Genomic DNA, 15,389 nt, shown 5'->3' with positions numbered 1-15,389 from the left:
ACTTTTAGGGAAATCGCGTCCACGTCAGCGCGATGTCAGGGTACGTGTCAGGACATTGCGTCCACGTCAACGCGACCTGCTGACGTGGAAGAAAATCGTGCCCTCAAGGACGCGATGTCCCCCGCGCATGAATAGTACCCCAACGGTCAAAAATTTGACCGTTGCCCCCCAACGGTAAAAAAAACTATAAAACCCCCCACCCCTTTTTTTTCACAAACAAATCTTATCTCAATTTCATTCCAAATCCTCTCAATTTCCTTCCAAAATTCTCTTAAACTCTCAATTTCCTTCCAAAATCCTCTCAATTTCATTCCAAAAATCTCTCAAATCCATATTAAATTTCAATTTCCCATCAATTTCATTTTTTAAATAATTTCAAAATTTTTTTATATTTTTTAAAAATAATTTTAAAATTTTTTTATATTTTCATCAATGGCTGGAACATTGATTCGTCTTGATAGGAATCACATATCGGTGGAGCAAATGAAAATGGTAAGTATTAAATTTAAATTTTAAATATTATTTAAGATATTTTTATTTATGTATTTTTAGAAAATTATTAATTTATTATTTGTTATAAAAGTCTGAAGATCGGGTATTGGAATGCACTATCCGGAATATGCATGGTCCTCCATCACCGTTAGTAGAGAACTACTTGCGGGAAGCGAGTTTTTGGCACGTGGCGACGGTAGGCCGGGGATGCAAGTTGGAGCCGAAACTGATCAGTGCGTTGATCGAGAGGTGGAGACCCGAGATGCACACATTTCATCTTCCATGTGGTGAGTGCACTATCACTCTAGAAGGTGTCCATCTGCAATTGGGATTGCCAGTGGACGGGCACCCAGTCACCGGGTCTGCCCAATCTAGCAATTGGGAGGCGGTGTGCTACGAGCTTTTGGGCTTCCGGATAAAATGGATGGAGGTAAGGTGGAGACGGGCTAGTTACGTGCCACCTTCCCCGATCTGAATGCAAATTCAACCGAAATTGAAAGAATTCGATATGCTCGATCATACATTCTTCAAATAATTGGAGGTTATCTGATGCCCGACACGTCACGGAGCCGTGTACATCTAAGGTGGCTGCTAAAACTCGTTGATTTTAGAGGAGCCGGTGAATTTAGTTGGGGGTCTGCCGTCTTGGAACATTATATCGGGAGATGTGCGGGGCGACACGACCGAGGAGAGCAAACATTAGAGGTTGCCTGTCACTACTGCAATCATGGGCATGGTTTCACTTTCCATTTCTATGTCCTCGAGTGAACCACCCACATACATTCCCATTCGTAACGAGGTAAATTTTATATTACATTTTGGAATTGTTATGTAGATTTTGTAAGAATAAAAGTATGCTAAAAATTTATTTAATTAGGTGGAACCATCTGGCAAGTTATCGTGGATTACCATCTGAACTTGAAGATATACGGCTTCTATTAGAGCAACGGTCGGAAGCAGAAGTAAGTATTATTGCAAATAGATATTTCCATACATTCGCTAGTGGGACCGGTATATAGTATTTAGTATTATGTATTATGTATATAACTGATATTTCTATCATGTTCATGTAGTTTCAATGGACACCATACGAGGATCCGGTAATCCGGGCAGTAATCCCGGAAGAGTTTTTACAAAATCCAAACGCTTGGCACGCGAAAGTGGTGTTGATCAACTATGCAACTGTGGAGCCCCACCAGACAGACAGAGTCCTACGACAGTTTGGATGTAGACAACCGATTCCTGCGAATTCTGAGGTGTTTGACGATCACCACAAAATCGACCTTCGGCTATTAGGTATGGATTGACCTAGATACTGGTCAGAGTACACGGAAATGTGGGAAAATCGGCATGAATATCTACCTACTCGGGAAGAAATCATCGTTCCGGAGTTAGCGTGCGTTCTAGAATACATGCCATGGTTTAGGATCCATAGGAAGCCGTATTTACTTACGCCAGAGGAGAGGCAATGGCAATTACGTCTCGGAAGGGGAAGGTGCGGGCCTCTAAATCCAAGACGAGAAGAATTCGAAGGCAGCCCCTCAACGAGGCCCATACAGTCACCCGACGCATCATTAGCGGGCATGCAATCACCGGCCCCAATGAGAGCACCGACGCAGTCACCTGACGCAGTAATTCAACAGATGATACCGACGCAATCGCCTTTCCCTATAATGCTAGGTGTGTTTCCTAGCCCTTATATGTACCCAAACCCGTACATGTATCCTTTTCCGAATCCTATGGCAGGTTGGAGCCAAATGCCCGGATCAACTCCATTTCCTGTTATGCCAAGCGGACCACCGATAACTAGGGCAACGGCGCAGGAGGGGTCGCAAGGGGGGCCGTCGGGGAGCTCTCCTTTTTACCAATCGCCAGCAACGCATGGCTTTCAAACACCGTCGCCGTTCATGATGCAAACACCTCCACATACACTATTCTTTGAAGGTGGATCATCGTCCCAAGTCCGACAACCAGACGCCGAACCGGAAGAACAACAATCACCACCGGAGGAAGAACAACCGCCGCCAGAAGCTAGAGGAAGGAGGAATCCAGCGCGTAACCGTCGACCGCCGCCATGTGGAACCGAATCCCCCGGTCATAGACATTAATTACCGTATTAAAATTTATTATTTGATGTAATGAAATAGAAGTTTATTTGATGTAATACGCATAGAAATTTTCCCGAGTTATTTTGATATTATTTGATATAATAAAATAGAAGTTCTATTTGATGTAATAAAAATCGTAATTTATTTCAAACCCAAACCCTAACCCTAACCTAATTTATTTAAAAACCCTAACCTTAACCTAATTTATTTAAAAACCCTAACCCTACCCTAATTTAATTAAAAACCCTAACCCTACTCTAATTTAATTAAAAACCCTAACCCTAACCTAATTTATTTAAAACCCCTAACCCTAATCTAATTTAATTAAAAACCCTAACCCTAACCTAATTTAATTAAAAACCCTAACCCTACCCTAATTTAATTAAAAACCCTAACCCTACCCTAATTTAATTAAAAACCCTAACCTTAACCTAATTTATTTAAAAACCCTAACCCTAACCTAATTTAACCCTAACCTTAACCCTAACTTAATTTAATTAAAACCCTAACCTTAACCTAATTTAATTAAAAACCCTAACCCTACCCTAATTTAATTAAAAACCCTAATCTTACCCTAATTTAATTAAAAACCCTAACCTAATTTAATTAAAAACCCTAACCCTAACCTAATTTAATTAAAAACCCTAACCTTAACCTAATTTATTTAAAAACCCTAACCCTAACCTAATTTAATTAAAAATCCTAACCCTAACCTAATTTAATTAAAACCCTAACCCTACCCTAATTTAATTAAAAACCCTAACCTTAACCTAATTTATTTAAAAACCCTAACCCTAACCTAATTTAACCCTAACCCTAACCTAATTTAATTAAAACCCTAACCTTAACCTAATTTAATTAAAAGCCCTAACCCTATCCTAATTTAATTAAAAACCCTAACCTTACCCTAATTTAATTAAAAACTCTAACCCTAACCTAATTTAACCCTAACCCTAACCTAATTTAATTAAAACCCTAACCCTAACCTAATTTAATTAAAAACCCTAACCTTAACCTAATTTATTTAAAAACCCTAACCCTAACCTAATTTAATTAAAAACCCTAACCCTACCCTAATTTAATTAAAAACCCTAACCTTAACCTAATTTATTTAAAAACCCTAACCCTAACCTAATTTAACCCTAACCCTAACCTAATTTAATTAAAACCCTAACCTTAACCTACTTTAATTTAAAACCCTAACTCTATCCTAATTTAATTAAAAACCCTAACCTTACCCTAATTTAATTAAAAACCCTAACCTTAGCCTAATTTAACCCTAACCCTAACCCTAACCTAATTTAATTAAAACCCTAACCTTAACCTAATTTAATTAAAAACCCTAACCCTACCCTAATTTAATTAAAAACCCTAACCTTACCCTAATTTAATTAAAAACCCTAACCTTAACCTAATTTAACCCTAACCCTAACCTAATTTAATTGAAACCCTAACCTTAACCTAATTTAATTAAAAACCTTAACCTTAACCTAATTTATTTAAAAACTCTAACCCTAACCTAATTTAATTAAAAACCCTAACCTTAACCTAATTTAATTAAAAACCTTAACCCTACCCTAATTTAATTAAAAACCCTAACCTAATTTATTTAAAAACCATAACATAATTTTACCTAATTTGATAATCTTACTAACCATTAACACACTTTTTTGGGCTTAATAATTTTACATAATTTGAAAAATTTACTAACCATTAACAAAAGTTATCGGGCTTAATAATTTTACATAGTTTTACATAATGTTAGATTTGGTAAAATGTTTTGACTGGTAATAACAATTAAGAAATTAAAGTAATTTGATAATTTTACTAACAATTATGACAATTATCAATTAATAATTGAATAAAAATATAATTTTTCTACAATTACATTCAACTATTGCGATTAGGGCATGATCGACTTGTATGGCCTGGGTTCCTACACCATCCGCACAACTTCTGTTGGCTGGTTCGCTCACGGACATCCATATTGTTCCGTATTCTAGTGGAGCAAGGTCGACCCTTCGGCTTGCGACGCAATTCTCTATCCGGTAACAGCTTAAAATGAGTAAGAGATACGGGCGGCCACTTACGTTCATCTGGGACCGATGGGAAAACGTGTCTCCATACGTTGTACATGTTTTCTAATTTGTACACTTCGTCCACATAACTCAGCGGATCCAGACGGAATTTTTGACAAGCTGCAATAACATGAGCGCATGGATAACGAAGTGCATCAAACTTCCCACAGTCACACGTCCTGTTTCGCAAGTGTACACGATATTGCCCCCAACAACACCTTGGTGCGGTTTGTCAAACTCCGTCACGCGAAACCATAAATTGTCTCGATCGTGCAACACTGTGTGCATGATGTTTGCCCTCGCCTTCGCTTTGTTAATTTCTTGAACTACCTTACTGCACCATACATGGCCACATTGCATCTGGCCTGCATAAGTTGCTGCTCGCTTTGGAAATAGCGTCGCCAAACGGAAATATGTCTCACGCACAACCGATGTTATCGGTAGATGGCGCGTTCCTTTAAGAACAGAATTTATGCATTCTGCCAGGTTCGACGTCATATGGCCATATCGTAGGCCTCCATTGTATGCTTGTGCCCACTGTTCGAAACGTATGTTAGAAAGGTAGTCCGCCCCTTCTTCATTTTGGAATCGTAAAATTGCCAACATATCGTGAAAACGATCTTTATTTATTTCATACCCTAGCAATATAAGTTCATAGTGAATATTTTATACCACTTCTACCAATAAAACTAAGGTAAATTGACAAACGAAATAATACAGTTATAGAGTAAATACCCATGTTGGTCACTTGTCGTCGTTCGCTCTTAGATGGATATTGCCTGTAGTAGTTCGAAGCAACGTGTCTTAGGCAATATCTATGGTGTGTGCGCTGCCACAAGCTTCCCTCTCGATCAAATGCAGCTAGTATACTGGTACCCCGATCTGAAATAATGCAAATATCAGGTTGGGGGCACACATGCCTCCTTAACCTAGAGAGGAAGAAATCCCAGTCATCAGACGACTCCCCCGGTGTTATTGCAAATGCAATTGGAAGAATTCTCCCACCGCCGTCCTGTGCAACTGCAACCAATAGCCGATGAGTATACATACCGAACATGAAGGTACCGTCAATTTGTACCAACGGCTTGCAGTATGGAAATGCGTCTCGACATTGCTTAAAGGTCCAAAATAGGCGTTTGAACACTTGGCATCCACGTAGCAATCGGTCGTTGTAGTACGCATTTTTCGTTTCAAGGTCTGTGATGGCACCTGAGACGTATCTCTCTAGCACCTGACACCACTGCCATATTTCATTATATGTGGCATCCTACCCACTATGCATCTTCTCCAACGCCTTTTGCTTAGCTATCCACGCCTTGCGGTAAGAGGGCGTGTACCCCATTTGGCTACGGATATTGGCAATTATCACCGGCACTGAATCCATTTTGGGATGATCTTGTGAAACACCTACAGAGGGAGTACATTAAATAATGCAACATGGCAAAATAAAATTATTATTCAGATACATTCAATGTTGTACCTGCAGCGCATGTATGTGGACCTTTGTACTTTTTATCTCCCACAACCCTGTTCTTTCCTTAACGAGGAGATGATTTTCCATGAACATGTGCCGTCTTGCACCGCATACTTCACATCAAACTTAACAGATTTTGATTTAACGACGTGGTAATTAACGCCGTTTTTGATGCTATGCTATTTCAAAGCACCAATAAAACAATCATTATTGGTAAACTGATTACCAACTTCAAGTTCACTGAAATCTACCCCCGAACTTGTACGATCGCGCAACCGGTGTGGTAGATCTGGAAACTCTAACGCATCATCTGCTGCCAGATCGACATTATGCATGTGGGCTGGAGGTGAGTATGCTCTGAATCGTGGATTTTCTTCATCATCTGAACTCCTTTCACCATCTTCACCTTCTGTTGGAATAGGCTCCGGTTCAGAAAATAATCCCACCTCTGCACCATCCGACCCGGGCTCTCAAGGTGGATCCATATCGGAGTCATCTTCTAACCCACAATCATTTGCAGCGTACGACGTCCCCTCACCGGTTGATGTCGTAGGTAGTACATCATCCCTTCTTCTTGGCATTTGATAACGTCCCCAATTGGATGTAGATTGCCATCCACTAGAACTTGATACAGTTCCCCAGTACGTATTTCCAGCGTCAAACGTCGAGCCACCAACGTACATGTCCCATCCACCGACAGAGTGCCTTACGGGGGATGTGGATTCGACACCGCTACCGAACATGGGCTATTTCGTATTTTGTAACCCGCTAACCGAGTGTCGGTCAGGGGTCGTGTATACATCTCGAACATCAGACGGAAGTACATCAGTTGGCGACGTAAATTGTACATATAACTCAATATAAGTTGCTCCGCTACCAAGATGAGTCTGCACCATTACCTCCAAGCTACGAGCACATTTTATGTCGAACGAGTCGTATGTCACCGAATCAACACAAGAACAAAATCGATACGTGATTGACAGAACTTTCATTGGCGTTGTTCCGAAGATTTTACGCCTAATTCTTTTACGAAGTTCTATCAAATCTATGTTCTGGTTAAATGACAGTCGCACCGTATTCTCCGACAAAAAAACAACAGCATTCTTGGTGTGGCAAACCTCACCATCGTAGTAAATAACAGCACTAATACGTTCACTCATTTTGAAACTCTTACTTTCTTAGCCTCTCTAAAATGTTTCTGCTATGACTTATGCATTAAGAACATTTTCTGCCTAATTTATAGCCTCAGCCCAAACTTGCTACTATAGCAAAATCGCGTCCACGAGGGCGCGATTTTATACTATTTACTCAGAAACGTCAAAAAAAAATTATTTCTTACATGACCAACTATAGCAAAATCGCGTCCACGAGGGCACGATTTCACAATTTCTTCTCAATTAGCATCCTCGAGGGCGCGATTTTATACTATTTGACCAGAAACGTCAACTCGAAATAATTTATTCCGGGACCCCTAAACCCTAAAAAGCCTGCACCCTAAACCCTAAAAGCCAAAAAAACCAAACGTGAAATCAACATCAAAATCGCGTCCCCTAGAACGCGCTACGTGGCAGGACATCGCGTCCACGCCAGCACGACCTGTTGACGTGGACTCGATGTCCTGACACGTACCCTGACATCTCGCTGACGTGGATGCGATTTCCCGAAAAATGGACCATTCTGGTAAATAATCAAAGAATCGGCCCATTTCGGTAAATTTAAAAAAAAACGGCTTTTTTAGGTAAATTGCCCATACATGGCAGACATGTAAAGCTTTAATTATGCCTCACTCCTTGAACTTTTCAATTTTACCCATCTACTTTTATTTTCACACATTTGATGTGTAAATTTACACTTCATTTAATAATATTGTTAATGAGTTTTCGTTAAATTTGAATAAGAAGTGTTTTATTAATCAAATATTTAGTTTAAAAATTAAAGTATAATCGATAATACATATTTAAATTTATAGAATAAATTATATTAAGGTCATCCTAAAAAGTATAATTTTTAGGCACCAATAAAATAATGTCATATCATTAAATTTTAAAGATAATAAAATATTATTATACACTCATCTATATCTAATATCTTCTCTAACTTAATTTAACTTTAATTAAATTACTTAAAATAATTAATTTTTTAAATTATAAACAAACATCTTTTTTTCTTTTACAAATTTTAATCATTTTTTTCATAAGTTAATATTTTTTTATTTTTGTGCAACCAATTTTTTTAAAAAAATAGTAATTTTTGTGCAATTTTTTCATGTCATTGACACATAATTTTGGTAATTATTTTGCCTTGAATCTCGAGGTTCAGGGTTTGGATTCAGGATTTAAATTTTAGGGTTTGGGCTCAGGGTTTAGGATTCAAAGTTCAAGAGTTTGTGATTCTAGGTTTTTTTGGGTTTAGGGTTCGGGTTCCTAAATTTAGGGTTCAAGGTTTTAGGTTTGAGATTCAAGGTAAAAAAAATTCCAAAATTATTTATCAATGATATGAAAAAAATTGTTGAGATGTTATTAAATAATTAGAAAGGGACCATGAATAATATGATGAGAAAGGTCCATAAAATAAAATTTTTATAGATGAGTGTATAATAATAATTTCATGTCTTTAAAATTTGATGATGTGGTAAATTTTATTGGTGCCTATAAACCTTAATTTTTAGGATATTCTAAGGCCCCGTTCTTTATTCCGTTTCAAACTGACTTTTTCACCCAAAAGCACTTTTATCTTAAAAGGAGCAAAGAACAACCTCCTTTTAGCTTAAAATTTCTCCATCCCAAAAATGCTTCTCTTTAGACGGAGAAGCCAAAGAATTCTCCTTTTCTTCTGCTGTAGCTGCTTTTGGACGAAAATTTACCAAATACCCCTGTCTTCTCCCCTTTCCCCTCTGCTGGTTCCCTGTTCTTTCCCCTCTGCCAAACACACAAATTTCTCCAAGCTTTATACCCGATTTCTTTATACCCGAAAATTTCTCCTTTTATCTCCAGGCTTTATACCCGATTTCTTTTCCCCATTTTCAGCTTTCAAAGCTCTATTTTCTGTTCTTTGTTCCTCTTCCGCAGCAGGTGAGAGTTTCTTTTATATTTATTCTTCTGTTTTATTAGTTCTTCTTCTGTTTAATATTTTGAAGCTGTTGATTTGCTTTTCATTAAGAGTTTGAAGCTGTTGATTTGCTGGTATTTCTTTATACTGCTTTTGCTGTTAAGAGATGAAAAAGAATAATCGACTTCTCTTGCTGAATCGCACTCTAGCAATATTCAATTGACGTGCATGTTTTGGTTTACAATACGAGGATTTTTAGCCTGGTAGACTGGTTGAGGTGTGAGTTTACAATGGTGGATAACGAGTATGCGGGGTCTGGTAAGAGAGTTTACGTAGGAAGAGTGCTGGCTTTGGCTAATATGGGGTTTTGGTGCTTCAATCTGTTTGGGTTCTGGTTGCCTGTTTATCTACCTAAAGCTTTTAAGATGTATTACTCTGAAACTAAGGTCAAAGACTGATATGTTTCACAGTCGACTGGTTTGAGAAATGGCATTTTAAATTTGAAGGCTTTATTGAATTTTTGCTCTGCCATTGATCATATAGCTAATGCCGAATGCGATAAACTGAAAGTATTTATTATACTGTGTTGTCTAAGTATTTTGGACACCTGTGATTCCTTGTATTGGATAATGAAGAACTATTGAATAACTTACTAGCTAAACTGTTTGATAAGGTTGGCATGTTTGATCCTAAAAGGGATGTATAAATTGAACCTCTTGTTTGTTTATTGGAATGATTGGAAGAGAATTATGTTAATGTTGCTGGTCAGATTTTGTTCTAAGCTGTCTTTTAAGCAAGCAGTGATTATGCAGACAAGCTTTAGGTGGCTTGTTGGATTATTTCTAGATATTTTGAAATATTTAGCCTTTTATACTCTGACACTCACATGCTTGTTTTAAGTTTATTTATTTATCTTCTCTTTTTCACAGTAAATTATTGTAGCATGAAAAGCTTCATTATTTGGCATTGTTGTTTCCATAGTTAAAAAAAGGTTAATTTCATCCGTTTATACATCCCTTTTAGGATCAAACATAGTTAAAAAAGGTTAATTTCATAGTTAATTTCATCTGTTTTTAATTGCATAGTTAAAAAAGTTTGTTTATTTATCTTCTCTTGAATTCTTGGTTTATTATGCAGTAAGTTAAAGTTTTATCAAAGTTTTCTCTTATTACTAAGGTTAAAAAAGTTTAATATGGTTTACAATATATTTTGTAAATGATTTACAATATATTTAAGTTTAATATGATTGATTTACAATATATTATTTTTTAATTTATTTCCCCTTTACTATTTTCAGCTTATTCTCAATAAACCTATTCTGGAATTCCTTGGTTCTTGGACTTGACAAAGTAAATCCCAGGTTTGTGAGCTTATTACGTTTCTTTTATTGCTTTTGCCTTGGATTTTGAATAGTTGGATGCAGTTAACATTGATGTATCATTTTGCAAAATTCTTTGGTAAAATTAATATTAGAATATGTATTTTCATATTAGAATATGTATTTTCATATACATGTAAACAAATATACTTATGGAATGTTTGATTTTCTTGATTGCTTTACTGGCTTCAACGAATATGTTCGTATACACAATAGATGAGTACTTCGGCGGTTGAAGTTAGTGGTGACAAGGTGAAAGCAATGTGGGATAAGAGATTGACAGAAATATTTTGTGATATTTGTATTAAAGAGATATTGAAAGGCAATAGGCCTGGTACTCACATTTTACGAGAGAAGGATGGTTGAAAATAATGACCAACTTTGAGAAAGAAACGGGAAAGGGTTTTTCACAAAGACAACTTAAAAATAGGTGGGATGCCCTAAAAAAAGAATGGAAAGCTTGGAAGAAACTTAAAGGCGAAGATACTGGTTTAGGGTGGAATCCTATAAAAAGAACGGTTGATGCATCGGATGATTGGTGGGAGAGTAGGCTACAGGTACATTAATAATTCTGAATATTTTTTTTTCTTATTTATGAGCTTATTGATAATTACTGTTATTAAACTATCATTTTATATGTAGGTTGTGCCTGAAGCTCAAAAATTTCGAACTTCGGGCATTGATCCCGAATTTGAAGGGAAGTTAGATCAAATGTTCATGGGGATAGTTGCAACAGGAGATAAAGCATGGGCACCTTCTTCTGGTACACTCCGGAGTGATTTTTTTGAGGATGTTACCAACGAAATACCTGAAGAGAATGAAGAAGAGAATATGAGAAATGATGTTCACATTTCAAATGATGTTCAAATTGATGGGAACGGTCAAAAAAGAAAAAACCCGGAGACATCAAGTTCACATTTTAAAACTGGAAGAAAGAAATCGTCAAAGCAAATTGGAGGGGCTGCTAGATTGTCCAGTCAAATAGAAAAATTATGCAATGCAGCTGACAATATGAGTCAAGCCACATCTAGTTTGACTCCTGTTATGGATCCATATGGTATTCCGCAAGCAGTCAAAGTAGCTTGACAGCATGTCGGAGGAAGTTCCAGAAGCTAGTTCGCTATACTTTTTCGCACTTAAATTATTGCTCAATAAGGACAAGCGAATTATGTTTTTATCAATTAATCCCAAGATTAGAGCTTTGTGGCTTAAGTCGGAAATGGAGGATAGTTGAACATTTTCTGATCTTCAATGTGGATTAAGAGATATCTATTATGTGACTAAACAACAACGTTAAACTAGTTTTATCAATATTTATTTATGTTTGGTTTTTGGATATTGAATTTATGTTCTATTTATTTAAGTGTAATCTAGTTTTATTAATAGTTGTTTATGTTTGGTCTTTGGATATTGAATTTATATTCTATTTATTTATGTGTAATCTAGTTTTATTAATAGTTGTTTATGTTTGGTCTTTGGATATTGATTTTATGTTCTACTTATTTATACTAAATTAGTTTTATCAATAGTTGTTTAAATATGATTTTGGATATAAAATTTTTTCACAGGTGATGAGTATAGTTGAGGATTACAGCGGTGATGAAAATGATGATGAAAGAGAAAAGAAAGAGATTTTACAACGCATGGAATGTTTTAATCGATTATTCGTTGCTGCATCTTCTTCCATACATTTATATTACGAGAAGTATATATCGAGGCAACCATACATGGATTCAAAACAGTCAGGTGAGACATGGATACGAGAGATACTCGACGGTCATGAATCACGTTGTATGATTAATTTTAGGATGTCTAAAACGGTATTCACAAGTTTGTTGAGAGTTTTGGAGACAAGATACAACTTGCAAACTTCAAGAAACATATCTTCTACTGAAATGTTGGGAATTTTTTTATACATCTTGGGCACCGGCGCAAAAGTTTTCCAATGTCGAGAAAGATTTCAGAGGTCTGGATCAACAATAAGTCGACACTTTGCAACTGTGCTTGAAAAAGTTTCAAGGATGGCCACTGATCTAATTGCACCCGAAGATCCTTTTTTTAGCTCAATACCCGAACAAATACGTAATGATTCTAGATATATGCCGCATTTTAAGGTTAAAATTTAATTTTATATTATTATATTTTAATATTTTTGGTTGATTAAAAATATGCACGAGAGTAATATGATTATTTGTTCAGGATTGCATTGGTGCAATTGATGGTACTCACATTGCCGCTATTCTTCCACCAAATGAACAAATTCCCTATATTGGAAGAAAAGGTATCCCGACTCAAAATGTTATGGCAGTATGTGATTTTAATATGTGTTTCACCTTTGTCATGGCTGGATGGGAAGAATCGGCACATGACACTAGAATATTTCTTGATGCAATTCGAGATCCGAAATACAAATTTCCGCACCCACCAAATGGTTAGATATTTTTTTATATGTGATTTTTTAAATAATAAATTATAAGTTCTTTAATTCATAATTTTAATAAAGTAATATGATTAATTGTTTATTATGTTATGACTTGTAGGAAAATATTATCTTGTTGATTCTGGATATCCTCAAATGAAAGGTTATCTTGGACCATATAGAGGTCAGCGATATCATTTACCTGACTTTCGTAGAGGTAGACCGGTATCTGGTAAAGAAGAGATATTCAATCATTCACATTCATCATTACGTAGCGTGATTGAATGAACTTTTGGTGTTTTGAAAAAAAAATGGGTCATTTTAAGGGATATGCCAAGTTATAGTTTTGAGAAGCAAACGATGATCGTTGTTGCTACAATGACGATACACAATTTTATCCGAAAACATGTCGGTAGAAATGATGCAGATTTTATGGAATACGAAGATATTGATTCAGAAAATGCGCATGGTCGAGAAAGTGATGATGACGACGACGATGATGACGGTGATGATGACGGTGATGATGACACTGAATCAAACAATTCAAGTGGTTTTGAAATGAAATTAACAAGAGATGCTATAACTTCTAGTTTAATGAATTCACTTTAAATTGTAATGATATTGTAAAATTTTTAGTATTTATATTTGATATATAAATATTATCCCTTTTTAAAACTTTTATCCAAATATATGTAATATTTTAATTCGTTAGGTTTATGTTTTCTATGTTATGTTAGTAAATATATGAGTTATATATTCAAATACATTTTAAAATAAAATAATAAAATGTGTTAAAAGCATTAATTAAAAATAAAAAATACTTTTTATAATAATATAATCGTGTCAATATCTAATTACAATATTTAATTTTTATATTTAAATATTTAAATATAGTTTATATATTCTAATTAATTTTTATAAATAATTAATATTAATTACTTAGAAATTTTTAAAATTAATATTATATATTAAAATATTAACAATAAGTTATAATAAATTATTTTTTTATATTTTTGCTAAAATATCATAATATTAACTAATTTGAACATTATTTAAATACATATTTGTTACTTTATAATCTGATGTCTAAAATAGACATTTTATTCTTCAAAAGCACTTTTTAACAGCAATGCCAAACACACAAATTTCTCAAAAGCACTTCTGAAAAGCACTTTTCAAAAGCACTTCTCAAAAACAATAAAAAACTGGCCCTAAGTAAGTTATTCCCTTAAATTTAATAGAACTCGGTTAAGATGTTATTGATGAACTTCAATTTTTAAATCAGACAAGAAAATAACTAAATTATTGAAAGGAATAATGAAACATTTAGTCCTTAAACTTGATAAAATTTCTCAACTTGTTCTCTTAAAATTTTTTGTTCACATTACTTTTGAAACGTGATAACTTTTTCTAAATTGTCATAGAACTTGAATTTTTTTATATCATCACTTGAATTTTTTTTTTAAAAAATAATATAAAATTTAAAAAAAAACTAAAGAAAATATATAAAACAATTTTAGACTGCAACATCATTATATCTTAATGGTATCCAAAATTATGGATTAAATTGGGAAAAATTGCCAATGTCATAGAATAATGTGAATAAAAAAGTTTAACGACTTAGATAAAAAAATTGCTAAGTTCAAAGATTAATTTTTATTTTTTAAAATTTAAAAGTAAAAAAAGACTAAATTTAAAAAATTCATAATTAGACCATTCCTAAAACTATGAAAGAGGTTTAGATGAGTAACAATTAACGAAGGAATGATTTTGGGTAGACATTGTGATTAGTGGGCTTAGGTTTGGAAGGTTAACCCAAGCTGACTTTTACTTTTCTTAATGCTAAAAGAAGCAGCTAGCCCCAGATTGGGCCCACGTATATATTGGGTTATTGCAAAAATTGATATAGATTATAGGAGGAGAAAATAGCTGTTAGATTCAGGGGGGAAAGTTTAAATGTTTGGACACCTGGAAGAATTTTGCGTTGATGTTATTTCCGCCTTCACATTTAAAATGTCAATATCAATGCACCAGGATCCTAAATTGATTTAGGAAAGAAATGCAACCATGAAGATTGTCATGAAGCACACTCTTTTGATGATATGGAGTCAAAACTCTTTTGTAAATGCCACAACAAGTTTACCCGCTTTTAAGACAGATAGCTAAATTAAGTCAAAAATATTTCAGTGTCTCAGACCCAGAAAGCATTGAATTTTGTCTTCTTCTCTTCAACTGCAGCTTCCTCTATACCCTTCTTCTTGCTGTTAAGAAATTCGATGAGACCTTGGAGTGCAACTTTGGGTTCATCACTGATCATCAGTTGTTGTGCCACTTCAGCTGGAGTCGCTTCAATACTTTTAATCACATCATCAATGCATCCAAACAGTTTGTC

General features: G+C 35.0%; 1 protein-coding gene across 2 annotated transcripts; it reads left to right on the top strand.

Annotated features, from left to right (window-relative positions):
- The first annotated feature begins 8,873 nt into the window (after window positions 1-8,873).
- On the top strand, window positions 8,874-13,573 carry LOC107913049 (uncharacterized protein At2g29880-like). 2 transcript variants are annotated; one of them, XM_041106489.1, is made up of 6 exons: window positions 8,874-9,223; window positions 10,498-10,560; window positions 10,795-11,135; window positions 11,221-12,692; window positions 12,778-13,009; window positions 13,119-13,573. In XM_041106489.1, exons 4-6 carry the CDS (start codon window positions 12,150-12,152, stop codon window positions 13,283-13,285), a joined length of 942 nt encoding a protein of 313 aa, XP_040962423.1. In that variant the 5' UTR covers window positions 8,874-9,223; window positions 10,498-10,560; window positions 10,795-11,135; window positions 11,221-12,149; the 3' UTR covers window positions 13,286-13,573. The 2 variants fall into 2 exon arrangements, with proteins under 2 accessions (XP_040962423.1, XP_016696975.1); XM_016841486.2 differs by lacking the exon at window positions 13,119-13,573 and having other exon boundaries at window positions 8,878-9,223; window positions 12,778-12,899.
- The last annotated feature ends 1,816 nt before the right edge of the window (window positions 13,574-15,389 follow it).

The sequence above is a fragment of the Gossypium hirsutum genome, chromosome D11 (genome assembly GCF_007990345.1).
Source record: "Gossypium hirsutum isolate 1008001.06 chromosome D11, Gossypium_hirsutum_v2.1, whole genome shotgun sequence".
NCBI lineage: Eukaryota > Viridiplantae > Streptophyta > Magnoliopsida > Malvales > Malvaceae > Gossypium > Gossypium hirsutum.
The sequence above is the reverse complement of the archived record's forward strand: the minus strand, read 5'-3'. Positions and strand labels throughout refer to the sequence as shown.